Source organism: Doryrhamphus excisus, chromosome 10 (genome assembly GCF_030265055.1).
Source record: "Doryrhamphus excisus isolate RoL2022-K1 chromosome 10, RoL_Dexc_1.0, whole genome shotgun sequence".
Lineage (NCBI taxonomy): Eukaryota > Metazoa > Chordata > Actinopteri > Syngnathiformes > Syngnathidae > Doryrhamphus > Doryrhamphus excisus.
Genome location: NC_080475.1, coordinates 2,041,522 through 2,056,779, shown reverse-complemented (window position 1 = coordinate 2,056,779; position 15,258 = coordinate 2,041,522). Strand labels below are relative to the sequence as shown.

At 40.1% G+C, this 15,258-nt stretch overlaps 3 protein-coding genes across 9 annotated transcripts; 2 read left to right on the top strand and 1 right to left on the bottom strand.

Annotated features, from left to right (window-relative positions):
* The first annotated feature begins 2,265 nt into the window (after positions 1-2,265).
* hspb6 (heat shock protein, alpha-crystallin-related, b6) lies at positions 2,266-4,557 on the top strand. Its single transcript, XM_058085582.1, has 4 exons — positions 2,266-2,371; positions 2,449-2,611; positions 3,962-4,084; positions 4,163-4,557. Exons 2-4 carry the CDS (start codon positions 2,456-2,458, stop codon positions 4,319-4,321), a joined length of 438 nt encoding a protein of 145 aa, XP_057941565.1. The 5' UTR covers positions 2,266-2,371; positions 2,449-2,455; the 3' UTR covers positions 4,322-4,557.
* On the bottom strand, positions 4,432-12,556 carry proser3 (proline and serine rich 3). 7 transcript variants are annotated; one of them, XM_058085575.1, is made up of 14 exons: positions 12,358-12,550; positions 12,172-12,223; positions 11,837-11,948; positions 11,577-11,767; positions 11,364-11,497; positions 9,989-10,086; positions 9,786-9,871; positions 9,573-9,706; positions 8,415-8,617; positions 6,996-7,564; positions 6,737-6,914; positions 5,060-5,189; positions 4,719-4,800; positions 4,432-4,615 (listed from the first exon to the last, which is right to left on the bottom strand). In XM_058085575.1, exons 2-14 carry the CDS (start codon positions 12,180-12,182, stop codon positions 4,558-4,560), a joined length of 1,986 nt encoding a protein of 661 aa, XP_057941558.1. In that variant the 5' UTR covers positions 12,183-12,223; positions 12,358-12,550; the 3' UTR covers positions 4,432-4,557. The 7 variants fall into 7 exon arrangements, with proteins under 7 accessions (XP_057941558.1, XP_057941560.1, XP_057941559.1 ...); XM_058085577.1 differs by having other exon boundaries at positions 11,577-11,740; positions 12,172-12,552; XM_058085576.1 differs by having other exon boundaries at positions 9,989-10,083; positions 12,172-12,550.
* A 71-nt stretch (positions 12,557-12,627) lies between these two features.
* lin37 (lin-37 DREAM MuvB core complex component) lies at positions 12,628-14,794 on the top strand. Its single transcript, XM_058085581.1, has 9 exons — positions 12,628-13,003; positions 13,180-13,255; positions 13,324-13,374; positions 13,460-13,489; positions 13,583-13,668; positions 13,756-13,919; positions 14,038-14,169; positions 14,251-14,327; positions 14,499-14,794. The coding sequence occupies exons 1-9, from the start codon at positions 12,970-12,972 to the stop codon at positions 14,584-14,586; spliced, it is 738 nt and encodes a 245-aa protein (XP_057941564.1). The 5' UTR covers positions 12,628-12,969; the 3' UTR covers positions 14,587-14,794.
* The last annotated feature ends 464 nt before the right edge of the window (positions 14,795-15,258 follow it).

Here is a 15,258-nt window from a genome sequence, read left to right as displayed (position 1 = left end):
CTGCCGCATATGTGACTGCTGACATCACGCCATTGTGCATTGAAAGGTTAAGCACTATTCAAGGCAGGGGGCATACTTCATAAAATACAGTGGGGGGCCCCCCCGTCCACCCAGTCGCCAAAACAACCATACACACACATTATTGCCTATGGGTAATTTAGAGTCACTGACTAAGCTAAAGTGCATATTTTTGGAATGTGGGAGGAAACTGGAGTACCCGGACAAAACCCACGCACGCCCAGGGAGAACATGCAACATGCAAACTCCTCAGAGATGCCCCACGGAGATTGGAACTCAAATCTTCCATGTCCCCTGACTGTGTCAAATATAACTTGCATATACTCTCCATAATGAGGACTTCATTCATTTTCTACCGCTTTTTCCTCACAAGGGTCGCGGGGGGTGCTGGAGCCTATCCCAGCTGTCTTCAGGCGAGAGGCGGGGTACACCCTGGACTGGTCGCCAGCCAGCCAATCACAGGGCACATATATAGACAAACAACCATTCACACTCACATTCATACCTATGGACAATTTGGAGTCGCTAATTAACCTAGCATGTTTTTGGAATGTGGGAGGAAACCGGAGTACCCGGAGAAAGATTTGTTGACGTTTCACCTGATAATAAACTCCGATTTACTTTTTAAACGGGATCTGTTATACTCAATTTCGGCCCTTTGTATTGAGTTGTAGGAAACCCCAACCAGTTGTTTTCCCTGAATGAAACATTTTTGTTGCTAAAAACAGAGGGAATCAGAGCTGTGGGGTGGAGGGCAGCTTTACAGCGTATCTGGGCATGCCCACATAAAGACATCCGGATCTCACACCCAAGTGTTTAGAGCCATTCCAAACTTCTTTCAGGGCTCACTTCCACATGCGGAAACCTTATTATTTGTAACTTTGGCATTGTTTACAACAACATTTATGGTTCAGAAAGGTGGAAATAGGTCAGCATATTATTTCCTTAACATCCTTTATTCAGATTAGGGGTGTCAAATGTGCGGCAACATAAAATCTTAATTAAATGTAAGGGATAGGCTCCAGCACACCTGTGACCCTCGTGAGGAAAAGCGGTAGAAAATGAATGAATGTTCTTGGAGAAAACCTACGCATGCACGGGGAGAACATGCAAACTCCACACAGAGATGGCCAAGGGTGGAATTGAACCCTGGTCTCCGAGCTGTGAGGTCTGCGCGCTAACCACACGACCGCCGTGCCGCCTTAATAAAACATAAATAAAGTAAAAACCTGCACAGAAAACAAGTATACAATAATAATATTTGACATAAAAATATAAAAATCTAGAAATTATTAGTGAAAAATCCCTCTAGTGCTTCTGATTATCCAATTTAGTACACCAACAACATATTTACCTCAGCAGCATGACATAATTAAATCAATGAAAATGTAACCTTCCTATAATAAAATATATTAATTAATTCATTTTCTATCGCTTATCCTTGCGGGGGTGCTGGAGCCTATCCCAGCTGTCTTCGGGCGAGAGGCGGGGTACACCCTGGACTGGTCGCCAGCCAGCCAATCACAGGGCACATATAGACAAACAACCATTCACACTCACATTCATACCTATGGACAATTTGGAGTCGCCAATTAACCTAGCATGTTTTTGGAATGTGGGAGGAAACCGGAGTACCCGGAGAAAACCCATGCATGCACGGGGAGAACATGCAAACTCCACACAGAGATGACAGTATAAACACTGACAGTTAATTACCATAAAGTGTAGTCATAATATTGAAATAAGACTACCACCTGTTATGTGATAATAATCAATGGTGAAAACATTCTCCATCATAAGTACATTTACTCATCAGAATCCTATTCTAAGCTATGACAACAAAAGGCTTTGTGATAATAACACAAGAATGTTTTGACTTTGTACATTGAATTAATGGGCGGGACACGTGCGCTGGCATGTGTTTGACACGCCCCCATGCCGTCCCCATCACTTGTCTGGCTTTATTGGTCACGCATAGCCATCATCACTATGTCTTTTGAACTTATTTTTGGCTATCTGGAAAAAAAAAACGTTTGGTCTAGTGGCTTAACCGTAGAGGTTTTGTTCATAACAACAGCATAATTATCCCCCGACAGAAGAAACAGTCGGATCCGACACGGATAAACGATGTCCACATTCATTCACCAATAAGCCGGTGACAGCTGCTTCAGTCCCAAAACAAACTGTCCCGCTACAAGGGTACACATGATGAGAACATAACAGAAGCAAGGTGCCCCTATGCATTCCTCAACATATTATGCAACTCCTATAAAGCCACCGTTCGCTCAGCGGGCCTGGAGTCACATTCAGCAGGAGGAACACTTGATACTTGGACAGTCTACTGAAGAGCAAGGTAGGCTTGTGCTTGTGCTCTGATGTTCTTTTGACAAAACTGACTTTATATTTTTCATACATTTTAATTTTTAACAGATTTCAAATGGATTTCATACTACCGCCCACTATCCCAATTGGTGGCATCCAATGGGAGAAGCTTTTACCTCCTCTTTTTCCTCGTCTGAATGGGACTTATGGACAATATAAATGGACGCCCAAACTGCTAGTTCCGGATATTGATAGCACCAGCGCTGCTGAGGTAAATGTGTCGGTGTACTAAATTGGATAATCGGAAGCACTAGAGGGATTTTTCACTAAGAATTTTTATATTTTTATGTCAAATGTTATTATGATATACTTGTTTTCTGTGCAGATTTTTACTTTATTTATATTTTATTATAGGAAGGTTACATTTTCATTGATTTAATTATGTCATATGCTGCTGAGGTAAATGTGTTAGTTTACTAAATTGGATAATCGGAAGCACTAGAGCAGGGTGTCTCAAACTCAAATTTACTTGGGGGCCACTGGAGCGAGGGTCTGGGCGAGACTGGGCCGCATCAGGTTTTACAAAAAAAAAAACGCATTTATTAAAAACAGAAAAATGAATAAACTTTGCTTTGGTTTCGATTTTCTACAAGAAAAGCTCTGATAAAACATTCCACTGTTCTCAAATATCTTTTTATTTTTCTACACAAAATAAGATGAAAAATAAATAAACAAATCAAGAATAAAGAAAATCAATCAATCAGTAATAAATAAATATAATAATAATAAAACGGCAAATAAAAACTTAAGAAACCTCATATAGTTGGTGGGTAGACAAATTATTTTTTTCAGATTAAAATGAACAAAGCATTATTAGAGCCCTGTAGACATGACAAAACACGACTATAGTCACATTTATACTCTTTTTATTTACAACATATTGCGCAACTGCAGGGTCTTGAGACACATGCTAACTCGCAAACTAGAGAGCTAGCGACCTAAACGGTAGCCTTCAAGTCATTTCCTTTAAACTTAAATAGCCACAAACTTACCACTTCCACACGGATAGGGAGGATAACTATTAACAGTTATTTAACCTTTAACATGAACATTAATCAAACGTAATCATTTTTTCTGGGTACATGATACCATACAGCATCCATATCAAACTTGCGCGGGCCGCACTAACATTAAACTTTCGTATCAAGGCGGGGGCCTCAAACTAGTGTCCTGCGGGCCACATTTGGCCCACGGGCCGCATGTTTGAGACCCCTGCATTAGAGGGATTTTTCACGAATAATTTCTAGATTTTTATGTCAAATCTTATTATGATATACTTGTTTTCTGTGCAGGTTTTTACTTTATTTATATTTTATTTTAGGAAGGTTACATTTTCATTGATTTAATTATGTCATATGCTGCTGAGGTAAATGTGTTGGTGTACTAAATTGGATAATCGGAAGCACTTGAGGGATTTTTCACTCATAATTTCTAGATTTTTATATTTTTATGTCAAATATTATTATTGTATAATTGTTTTCTGTGCAGGTTTTTACTTTATTTATGTTTTATTATAGGAAGGTTACATTTTCATTGATTTAATTATGTCATATGTTGGCAGGCAACTTGCGACGATAGTGGATTTACTGTACAAGTGGATGTCAAACATTTTAACCCCGAAGATCTGCTGGTCAAAGTCATAGGAGATTTTGTAGAGGTACAGGGAAGACATGAAGAAAAAAAGGTTGGTTTATTGCTGCTTTTAGAGTTATATTCCACACACTTCATCACTTTTTATGTATTTTTTTATTTTTTATTTTAGAAGGACGGTCCAGGGTTAACAACACGGCAGTTTAACCGTCGCTATCGAATTCCAAAGGGAGTGGACACCATGGCTTTGGAATCAGCGGTATCTCCAGATGGCATCCTCATCATATCGGCACCTTTGCTAGACACTGAGAAGTCCACATCTCGGACCTAATCCAATAACTATTAAGTCCGTCATCTTCTCCGGTGTGTGACGTTTGTAAATACTGCTCTAAAATTACGCATCATCCTTCCAAAAATGTTTCATAAATAATAATACACATGTTGTAAATATGGAGTCCGCAATTTAATTTGTGATGTGAATAATACACCTATATGTGAAAATATTTTATTGTAACTGTATTTCTGTAATAAAGTACAAAATGCTTCCTTGTAAAAAATAAAAAATAATCACGTTTGAGAAACTTTTTGCTTTTCCACGAATTTGTGCAACATGGAGTCCACTTCACTGTAAGAAATAAATACATGATTGCTCATTATGAATTGAGGTTGTTTTATGGATGAGCTACATTTATGAAAATATATTTAAAATATTTAAAATTTAATTTTACCTCATCTGCTCCATCACCCACTTTCTCTGCGTGCGAAGGACTTGTAGTAAAGGATCGTCTTCAAACTCTTTCTCATCAGAATCTGACAAAAAAACCCAAAGAAAAATAGAATATAATTATTTAAATTCATTAATAAAGAGACAGCCATATATAATAAAAATGCTCCAAAAAAGCGCTGGTATTCATTTCTCTAATTAAATCTATTACTGAGGCACTAAACTATTTTGGAATGCAGGAGGCTCATGTGTCAGATTATATTATAATAATTAAGAGCGGGTTAAAGGTTGACCGCTCTATATTAACCCCCACCATGTGACCCCAACTCCCCATGACCGGCTCACCTTCGGCCTCTTGGAGCAGCTGGGACATGACCTCCAAAGAGGAGGTGTGAGAAGGTGTTGGGAGCGACGGGACAGCTGCAACTTGTGCAGGAGAAGCATCCGTTGGTGGGAAGAGGACCTCTGAAACAACCTGTCACGGTCGAATTAAAACACCGTTATGGTTAATATTGGGGGTGCACGATAAATATGGACTACTTGTTTATTTATTACATTTAACTTTTAAGTTCCCACTCACACCCCAAAACATCCATCACAGAATGTGGATGAAACCAAGCAACAGCGTCCATCAGCCCAGATCGATATGTTGGTTTGCTACCAAAGAGGTTTTATGCTTGCTTCCAAAGACGTATTCATAGGTCTGTTACGTTTTTTTTGCACTAAAGGCAAAAATGCATGATGATGCAACTCCACAATAGAATAGGGCATGTTTGGGGCTATCCATCCATTTTCTATACCGCTTATCCTCACGAGGGTCGTGGCTATGCTGGAGACTATCCCAGCTGTCTTCGGGCGAGAGGTGGGGTACACCCTGGACTGGTGGCCAGCCAATCACAGGGCACATATAGACAAACAACCATTCACACTCACATTCATACCTATGGACAATTTGGAGTCGCCAATTAACCTACCCTTCAACTGCCTCATTCTTGTTAGGTCTTATTAGAGCCCCCTAGATGACATAACACCCCTATAGTCACCTTAACACCCATATTACACAGTATGACATTCATTCATTCATTCACTTTCTACTGCTTATCCTCACGAGGGTCGCAGGGGATGCTGGAGCCTATCCCAGCTGTCTTTGGGCGAGAGGCGGGGTACACCCTGGAATGGTGGCCAGCCAATCACAGGGCACATATAGACAAACAACCATTCACACTCACATTCATACCTATGGACAATTTGGAGTTGCCAATTAACCTAGCATGTTTTTGGAATGTGGGAGGAAACCGGAGTACCCGGAGAAAACCCACGCATGCACGGGGAGAACATAGTCAGGGTCAGGGTGGGATTGAACTCGGGTCTCCTAGGTGTGAGGCCTGTGTGCTAACCACTTCTCCGCTGTGCAGCTCAGAACAGAAACAATAATCCAGAATAAAAATCCCTAATAAAAACACAGGGTCCTGTTGTGGCCATCACCCACGGAAAGCTGAAACTCAACTCTGAACGTCACTTCCTGTCCGCCACTCGCTAAACTCCCTGAGGGAACACATTTCTAGTAACACACACAAGCATGAGTCTTATTTACAGTATGTCTTGAATGGCTTATGGCTTATTTTGTTATGTCATACTGGGTCAATATGTGCCCTGTGATTGGCTGGTGACTAGTCAAGGGTGTACGCCACCTCTTGATCAAAGACAGCTGGGATAGGCTCCAGCCCCCCTGCGACCCTCGTGAGGATAAGCGGTAGAAAATGAATGAATGTGATACTGGGTAATACGGGTGTTAAGGTGACTATAGGGGTGTTATGTCATCTTGGGGGATCTCATAATAATTTTTTTTTTTGCATGCACAAGGAGAACATGCAAACTCGACACAGAGATGGCCGAGGGTGGAATTGAACTCGGGTCTCCTAGATGTGAGGTCTGCACGCTAACCACTCGACCACCGTGCAGCACTGATTATCTGGCCCTATAAAGTGGAAAACAAAATGTTCACAATGATCGCATACTGACCTGTCCTAAGGCCTGCTGAACTGGAGAAGACGGTGGCGTATGATTGTCCTTTTCTTTATGTTTCTCCTGCTGCTGCTGCTGTTCCATTCGTGACTTGTTCTTTTTCGGAGGTTTCTGGTGCGCAGAACTCTTGCTTATGGAGGTAGACCCATTAGCATGTTCGCTAGGTTTAATACTTCTGCAGGTACAGATGAAGCATTCAGTTGACATGACATAGCTGGTGATCACGTATATCATCGTGTACGTCTCTATAGTTTACCTTGTCAACTTCTTCTGTTTTCTGATGGTACCCTCTGTCTTCTTCTGACCATCTCCCAATTGCTTTGTCTGTTTTTCTATTGCTGCCATTTCTGTCATTCCATAGTTCTCAAGACAACCTCCTTCTCTGGGCCTCGTGTGACTCTTTTCTTCTATCACTCTCGAAGAACTTCCACCTTCTGAAGGTCTAGCAGGACACGTTTTATCTATACAGCCACCTACAGAACTACAAAGATTAGCTTCATTCATAGGTCTACAAATCCAACCCACTTCTATAGGTTTAGAAAGACCAGGAGGAGGTGATGGAATATGTCTATGAGCAGGTTCCTCCATGTAAGTGTTCCCAGAGACTTGTGTTTCTTCTAGGTTGTGTGAATTTCCTTGAGACCGTGAAGGACAAGGAAGCAGATCACAGAGTAGATGCATATGCGCAGGAACATGAGGAAGGGACTGTGGATGGACGACTGAAGAATCAGACACAGGAAATGCAGGTGATGGGAGATGTCTGTGTGCTTCTGCCTTGAGAGGAGCTTCTTGTGTGGGTTCGGGGCACTGAATAATTTGCTGTTGCTATAAATTATGAAAGGAAAAGGAAAGTGGTGACTTTTTTTGTAATGAAAAGATAAAGACATTATATCCAGTACAAGCACTGTAATGAAAATTATGTCTTTAAAAAGCTTGTATTCATATTGATTGCCGTTTTTTTTATTGCCGATTTATGTTGCCAATCATCCATGAGTGACACGGATTAACTGTACATTTTTCAATTTATGTATGATGAGTGCTATTGAGGGCTGCACGGTGGACGTGTGGTTCGTGCGCAGATCTCACAGCTAGGAGACCAGGGTTCAATTCCACCCTCGGCATGTGTGGAGTTTGCATGTTCTCCCCGTGCATGCGTGGGTTTTCAATTAACCTAGCATGTTTTTGGAATGTGGGAGGAAACAGGAGTACGCAAACCCACAAAGTCCACACAGAGATGACCGAGGGTGGAATTGAACCCTCGTCTCCTAGCTGCGAGGTCTGCACGCTAACCACTGGACCGCCGTGCAGCCACTACTACTATTATTACTACTCAAAATCACCCATGTGCTAACATCACCACCATAAGGCTGGACACACGATGTGTTTATGTTCATTAAACGACCGCAAACAAATAGCGTTCTCAGGAAAATACATAATTAGTGTAATGACAACAAAATAGCAAAATTGTTCAGTGACACTTGAAGAAGTCAGTACTGACTGACTGAACTTTTTCTTTAGTTTCCATTGTATTTTGATGTTATGGCAATATATGATATATTTTAATAAATATGGTTCAGAGAATGTGCACCATTTCTAATTTTAGTCTTTAGTCGGGCCATCCTGGTTTAGGTTGTGCGGATGTACCTAATGGACTGTCCAGTGAAGCGACTCCTACCTTGGAAGGCTGCACATTTACCGAGGACGAGGGTAGACCGGCGTGGAAAGGAGAGGCAAGACGTGCAGAGTGTTGCTGTGACTGACACTGCTCGTTGGCCTGTTCCATCTTTCTGCGTAGACGCCACTGGAAAAGGATGTCCTCTTCTGGGCGTACAGGGGGCGCTATTGAGGGAGTGACGGTGTACCTTTGGAGGGGCATTGCTGCAAAGACAAATATATATAATTAGCTCATTCAATCCCAGACATTCAATCTCATACGCGCCTTCATTGCGCAATGCGGCGAGATGCCTTTTTTCACTTCCTGGTTGCTGCGGCGCATGGATTCCAATGGGAAATTTCACCAAACATGCTCTCTTCTATTGTAGAGTTGCATCATCACCTCTTTGTACCTCTTGCGCAAAAAAAAAGTAAAAGATGTATAAACTACATCTCTGGTAGTGAATGAGTTAATAAAGTTTACATTGTAACACATAAAAAAGATCATTTGGATACTTAAGCTCCAAGACAGAACACAATTAATGCAAATTAGATTAATTAGATTAATCAAATAATTAAAGATTCATGTTCATTTCCCCCAAACACAAACAGAATGGGAGATAATTGGAGAGATGCTGTTATTTGTTATTTGCTTAAAAGTGGTTAGAGCGCAGAGCTCACAGCTAGAAGCCCAGAGTTCAATTCCACCCTCAGCCATCTCTGTGTGGAGTTTGCATGTTCTCCCCCTGAATGCGTGGGTTTTCTTCCGGGTACTCCGGTTTCCTCCCACATTCCAAAAACATGCTAGGTTAATTGGCGACTCCAAATTGTCCATAGGTATGAATGCGAGTGTGAATGGTTGTTTGTCTATATGTGCCCTGTGATTGGCTGGCCACCAGTCCAGGGTGAACCCACGCCTCTGCCGGTGCATACTTGCAAGTGTGTGCAAAATTTGGGGATGAGTACCGCCTCAGTATGAATTTGGGAGCATGCAGACACTATTTGGCACTTTTCGTGCAGGAGGAACTTTCGTTGTGTGCGGGCCTTCGTCGGACTCCGGATGATATGTGATGTGTGATTAATTGCATAGCGGTGTTATGTGGACATTCACGGTCTACAAGTTTACACAAGAAGGAAACTGTCAAATTCAATAAAATGGCTGCTATATTTCATATCTTACCAGTCATAGATGTTAATGTGGTGTTAATCAAAGGTCTGTACACCGGCTCAGCTATACTGACAGGAGCAGAGAGAGGTGATCTTCCCAGGCCATCTGAAGTGACAGGTATCAATCCATTCCTGAGAATACTGTCACTGTTAAAAAAAACACACAAATTAAAATTCAACTGAAGAATTACCGTACTATTAAACTGTTAAAAGTTTCTCTGCGAACCCTCTCTGCAGAAGCATGCTGGCCTTTTCTTGCAGGTGAAGTAGCTCGGTGTCCTCAAATTCACTCTGAGAGGTGTCAGATAAAACCTGGGGAGATGGGAGATGTTTCTCAAAAAAAAAAAATGTCACCTGGATATTCCATCAAAAAAGTAAGCAAATAAATCTATTGCCAACAAAATTGTCATTGAATTACAGTAAACTCACATATGTATCCATATTGTGGTCTCCTATACACAATGAGGAATTGAAGTCATCATCTAGCTGACTTCTTAATGTACTGGAGGGGTCTCGTCTCTGGTCTTCTTTGAGGTGTAGGAAATAATACAGCACATTTTTCACATTTAATGACCATAACAACGCAGGGAAATGTACTAGAGACGGGCAGTTACATATGGAGAGGTACAGTACCCTGGTTTTCATTCAAAAAGGGTATATGACAAAAAACTAATTGTATGAAACCGGAAGCCATTTTTCGAACAAGAAATAATGTAAATCCAACTAATAACCAACTAATTAACTCTTTATAGGTAATGGTAATGCTAATGGTATCATTTCATTTGAACATGCATCAGATTACAATTGAATGCATCCCATAATCAGTTCACAGTTCCACATGTCCAAAAGGAGTAGGAAGAAGCAAAGCTTATTAAATCCTACCCCTCCATCTGGTACTTTTATGATCAGTAACTGTTACATTTGTTCACTTCCTGCTTTCCTAATATAGATTAAGTTTTTTTAATAAAAAAATATATTTTTAATTTTATGAGAAATTATTTTTTTAAAAATAATTATTATTATTATTTTTTTATTCCACATACTGAAATGCTATGGCTTTTTAACGTAGTCCTAGCATAGAAGTGTATCAAATGTAGTTCTTCCCTGAGATCATATTTCTCCTCTCTTGTAGAGAAGTATTGGATGACATTTTTAGCTAATTGGTTATTTTTAGCCTTATGCATTATTTTAGCTGTTTGAAGATGAACTATATCAGCAAGTTTAAGTATTAGCGATTTTAGAAATAAGGAGTTAGTATGTTCTCTATAGGCGGCATTATGAATTATCCTTACTGACTTTTTCTGCAGTACATTTAGCGAGTGAAGATTGCTTTTATAGTTATTAGCCCATATTTCCACACAATACGTAAGATGGTAGAACAAGAGAGCAATAAAGAGTGTGGAGTGATTTTGCTTTGTTCAATATTGAAATGTTTCTTGCCACCTTATGTTGTATATTTGTAATATGAGGTTTCCAGCTTATATTTTCATCTATTGTGATCCCCAGAAATGTATTTTCCTTCACCCTTTCAATGTCTCCACCGTATAGAGAATAATTATAGTTTAACATGCATAAAACAATGTGAAATACATATAAAGGAATAATGAAATGGACAAATGAACAATAATAAATACTTGAAATAAATTTGTATTCAATTTAAGCCCACCCTAGTGAAGATAAGTGATAGAAAATAGATGGATGGATTTTAGCTGATAGGTAGTGGTAGACTCCATTTTGTCTAACACCATGCAATTAATCGATCAATTTCCAACAATCGATTAATTGTGGATTCGTTATAAGGTACCTTTGTGTGAGGTTTTAGTTGCTGTGGAACTGGGTGGTAAAGATGAGGAAGACCTCCACCCTTCAGGGACTGAGGACATCCGCTGCCGCTCCTCTCGACTCATCGGCTGTCCATAGCGAAAGCGATCGATATACCTGTGAAAAGAAGCGCTGATTAAAAATCAGTGTTATTCAATGTAAATAATAAATCAACATAATTGTCTATGAATCGTACTTTGACACTACATAATCCTGGGAGAAAACTGTAGATGTTTGATCCCTTGGAGATACCATGATAGGTATATCCATGTCTGGTTGGTTTGGAGATAAATCATGTCCTTTTTTGGCAGTCCATTCCTCCTTGTGTTTCTCAGGCATGGGAGCTTTTTGATTGTTTTGCTGGTGGGAACGTATAGGAATCAAACTCTGCAAAGAAGTCAAACAATGAAGGAGCTCCAGCATATCTTAGGGAATCGATATTGACATTGAAGTTACCGATTTGTTCTTTTTGTTAGGGAAGGCTTTTGGGCGAGATTGACTGAAGGACGCCTTCCCCTCTGTAGATAAGGCTGGTCGGGGGGCGTTCGGCTTTGTCATTACAGAGTTTCTAGATTAAAACAACACAAAAATCACTTATTGTGACTTAAGTACGAGATGGAGGGGTAGGATTTAATAAGCTTTGCTTCTTCCTACTCCTTTTGGACATGTGGAACCGTGAACTGATTATGTGATGCATTCAATTGTAATCTGGTGCATGTTCAAATGAAATTAAACCATTACCATTACCATAAGTATGGACATAACACAATTGCAGTCTCTTTTAAGCTTACCTGGATTTCATCTCAGATGATGATGTCACTATTCACAACAGGTGGGCAAACGCTGTGCAAAGCAGAAAATGTTCCAACAAAGGGAAAACATAACATCCTTTATAATCCCAATAAATGGATTTAGTGGAGTTGAGAGACGAGGCGATTTATACTGGTCTGTAGAGTAACTTCGGCCAAGTTACTCACTCTCTCTTGTAGACCACAAACTGTACGTAAACCGGGATGTTGTTTCCCGTGCAGTTTTCAAACCAGTGCCTTTTAAGTATTCGAGTTAAATAATTCTGGGTTTTAAAACGCCATGGCTGTCATGTTTGACTACAGCAACGTTCTCTTCAAAAAAACAAACTACCGGTCCTTCTCGCTTGAAGAGGGACAACCAATAGACAATGGACTTGTAATGATAGACGTAGAAGTTATCCAATCATAGAGACTGTATTTTTCCCCAATGAACCAATCAGCAAACAGGAGCGGGGCAGCGCGCGGAAGAGGAAAGTCTCTTCGAAGGCTAAGGCTAAAAATGCTTAGCGTTCTGTCTTAGTTTATGGACGTCGGTGTTTTAATTACCAAATAAAAATACAAACGTTTTTTTGCATTTGGATATAATGTATAATGTAATGTGGTGGCTTCGGTAGCATTGGGAAACGTCCGGATACTATTGTGTCGCGAACCATCGTCGTAGATTGAAGCTAATGTTGTGACTTGCTAGCTGTTTGAAAGAGACCACTAGCTAAACAGCAGCTGATCCGGGCGTTGGATTGTCTATTTAAATTTTTTAATTTAACTTCCATTAAGCATATAATGCATCACGTCAAGATAAAGACCGAGCGGCAAGGTAAGATACAGCATAGCGTTACACACATACACATTACACTTTATTACCATGTTACTTCAGTTCATGTACTGTGGTATGAATATACTGTACATACCGGAAGACGATTATACACGTCATGGTACTCCCTTATTTCACCCAAGTATAAATGCCTTATCTGAAGCCTGTTTTCCTTGTAGATATGGACGGAACAGCTGCTCGTAGCCGACTGGATGCCATTTTAAAAGGTCTGGTAGAGAAGGCTGAAAACAAAAGGTTAGTACTGTAATGTAAACCATGCAAAGTGCTTCCCATGCTAGCTAACTAAAGTACATTTTGACCAGGGATCAAAATGAGGGTGATGCTGGAAAAATGTCATTGGACTCAATAAACAAGTAAGTGCAAAATGCAAGATGAATATTGGTATAAAAATAATGAATATTAGTATAATATATGAGTGTATTCATTCTCTTCTTTTAGGGAATTGTCCCCATCTTCTGCTGGGAAAAGGTAAATAGTCTGCATACTCTTTACACAGTATATCCATTGTGTACCTTTTTCTGTTGCAAATTTAAGTCTCTCCCATTATTTCAATATTGGCAGACCATCAGCACGATTCTCACAACATCGACGGAAGAAGCGAAAAGAGATCGAAGAAACCATATCAGAGAGCAATACACACAGACAAAGTAATTGCTATTTTTTCTTGCCTTCTTTTAAGAAGCAAAAAAAATTTACCGTGATACCATAATTTTTTCCCACTTTCTCTTCGCCAGATGCTTACATTATCAAGCTGTTTGATCGTAGTGTGGACTTAGCTCAGTTCAATGCCAGCACACCTCTTTATCCTATTTGTCGTGCCTGGATGAGAAATAATCCCTCAGTTCGAGAGCGCAATGAAGGAGCCGCAAGATCTCCACAAGTCAATCTAGAGGAAGAGGTGAGGAGATAGTTCCATTTCGGTTGGTTTCCCATGGGAGGAATTCTTATTAAATTTGAATAAAACACAGACGAGTAGACCTCATTTGCCGCTTTATGACTAAATTGTGTATTTGCAGGCCCCAGACATGATCAATGGCAAAGAACAAAACGTGTACAGACTCCCGCCTCCGACAGCGTGTCCCGTCAGCTTCTCTGGTGAACCTGTCAATCTTAGGATACCACCTACAGAAAAGCCCTCTGTCACCAAGGTTCTTTTTATATGTTAGCACGTTAAATTTCATGTGCTGCACACAAGCCAGTCGGCGTTAACATGTTCTCAATTTTTGCAGTTAGCAGATTCAATGCCGCCTGCATCAGGATCCATCATATGTGACCACATGGAGCGTTGGAAAAAGATCAGGCAAAAGTATGTGACTCTCAAAAGGTCATTTGAATGCTCCGTTTGTTAATCCGCAATGCCAACCCGAGTCTGATTCTGTTCTGAAGCTACTAAACCTGATAATAAAGACTTGTTTTCTTTACATAATTGTGTCAAAAATAAAAATAACACTTTTTTTTTTGGTTTGTTTTTATGTAGATGGAAAGAATGCTCCAACAAGAATCAGTTGCGTTACAGCGAAAGCATCAAGATCTTGAAGGAGATGAAGGAGCTCTACGATCACTAGTTTACAATCAAAGTACTCACATGAGGATGGACGCTATGCAGTGTGTGATTGGTGCGTCCGTCTGAAATTCAACTTCCATCCACAATAGAACCTTAAGCCTTAAATATACCATATTTTCTATGCAGTGCAGCAGTTTACTCAATGGGAGTATTTGGTATGGAACAGTTTGATCGCAGTGTTTGAATTTGGATGAATAAAATTGGGAATTGGTGGAAATTTTCTGCACTCTGAGACTTGTTTCCACTACATTATAACACTACATGTAGTCAGTGTTTTAGAATAATAACTTATTGTTATGTGTATCAAATGTTTGTCAAACTTCCATATGGATTCCAATCAAAATGTCCCCTGAATTTAAGCTACATATTATATTTACTTCTACAGTAAACCTCGGATATATCGGATTCAATTGTTCCCACTGGTTTTGTCCGATATAAGCGAAATCCGTTATATGCGTATACCGGAAAATGTCCGTTTTACGCATATATCGGATTTATATCCGGTATATGCGTAAATCGGAATTTATCCGTTATAAAAAGGCACTTCCTTGACTATGTTTCCAATGTACCTGGACTGGGCAATGAAAAGAGACGTAAGGTAATGAGAATTTAACTTTATTGGACTCTGAGCATAACAAATTGTTAATTAAGCTAGGCCCTGTTACGCCCGTCA

Excerpts from the sequence above, each read along its gene's own strand:
- lin37 (XM_058085581.1), top strand. The coding sequence starts at position 12,970 with ATGCATCACGTCAAGATAAAGACCGAGCGGCAAG. Across the intron at positions 13,256-13,323 it reads GAGAAGGCTGAAAACAAAAG|GGATCAAAATGAGGGTGATG; the intron begins GTTAGTACTGTA and ends CATTTTGACCAG. Across the intron at positions 13,920-14,037 it reads AAGTCAATCTAGAGGAAGAG|GCCCCAGACATGATCAATGG; the intron begins GTGAGGAGATAG and ends GTGTATTTGCAG.
- hspb6 (XM_058085582.1), top strand. The coding sequence starts at position 2,456 with ATGGATTTCATACTACCGCCCACTATCCCAATTGGTGGCATCCAATGG. Across the intron at positions 2,612-3,961 it reads ATAGCACCAGCGCTGCTGAG|GCAACTTGCGACGATAGTGG; the intron begins GTAAATGTGTCG and ends ATATGTTGGCAG. Across the intron at positions 4,085-4,162 it reads GAAGACATGAAGAAAAAAAG|AAGGACGGTCCAGGGTTAAC; the intron begins GTTGGTTTATTG and ends TTTTTATTTTAG.
- proser3 (XM_058085575.1), bottom strand. Across the intron at positions 11,498-11,576 it reads CAGGATTATGTAGTGTCAAA|GTATATCGATCGCTTTCGCT; the intron begins GTACGATTCATA and ends TTCTTTTCACAG. Across the intron at positions 9,707-9,785 it reads AGCATGCTTCTGCAGAGAGG|TGACAGTATTCTCAGGAATG; the intron begins GTTCGCAGAGAA and ends TTTTTTTAACAG.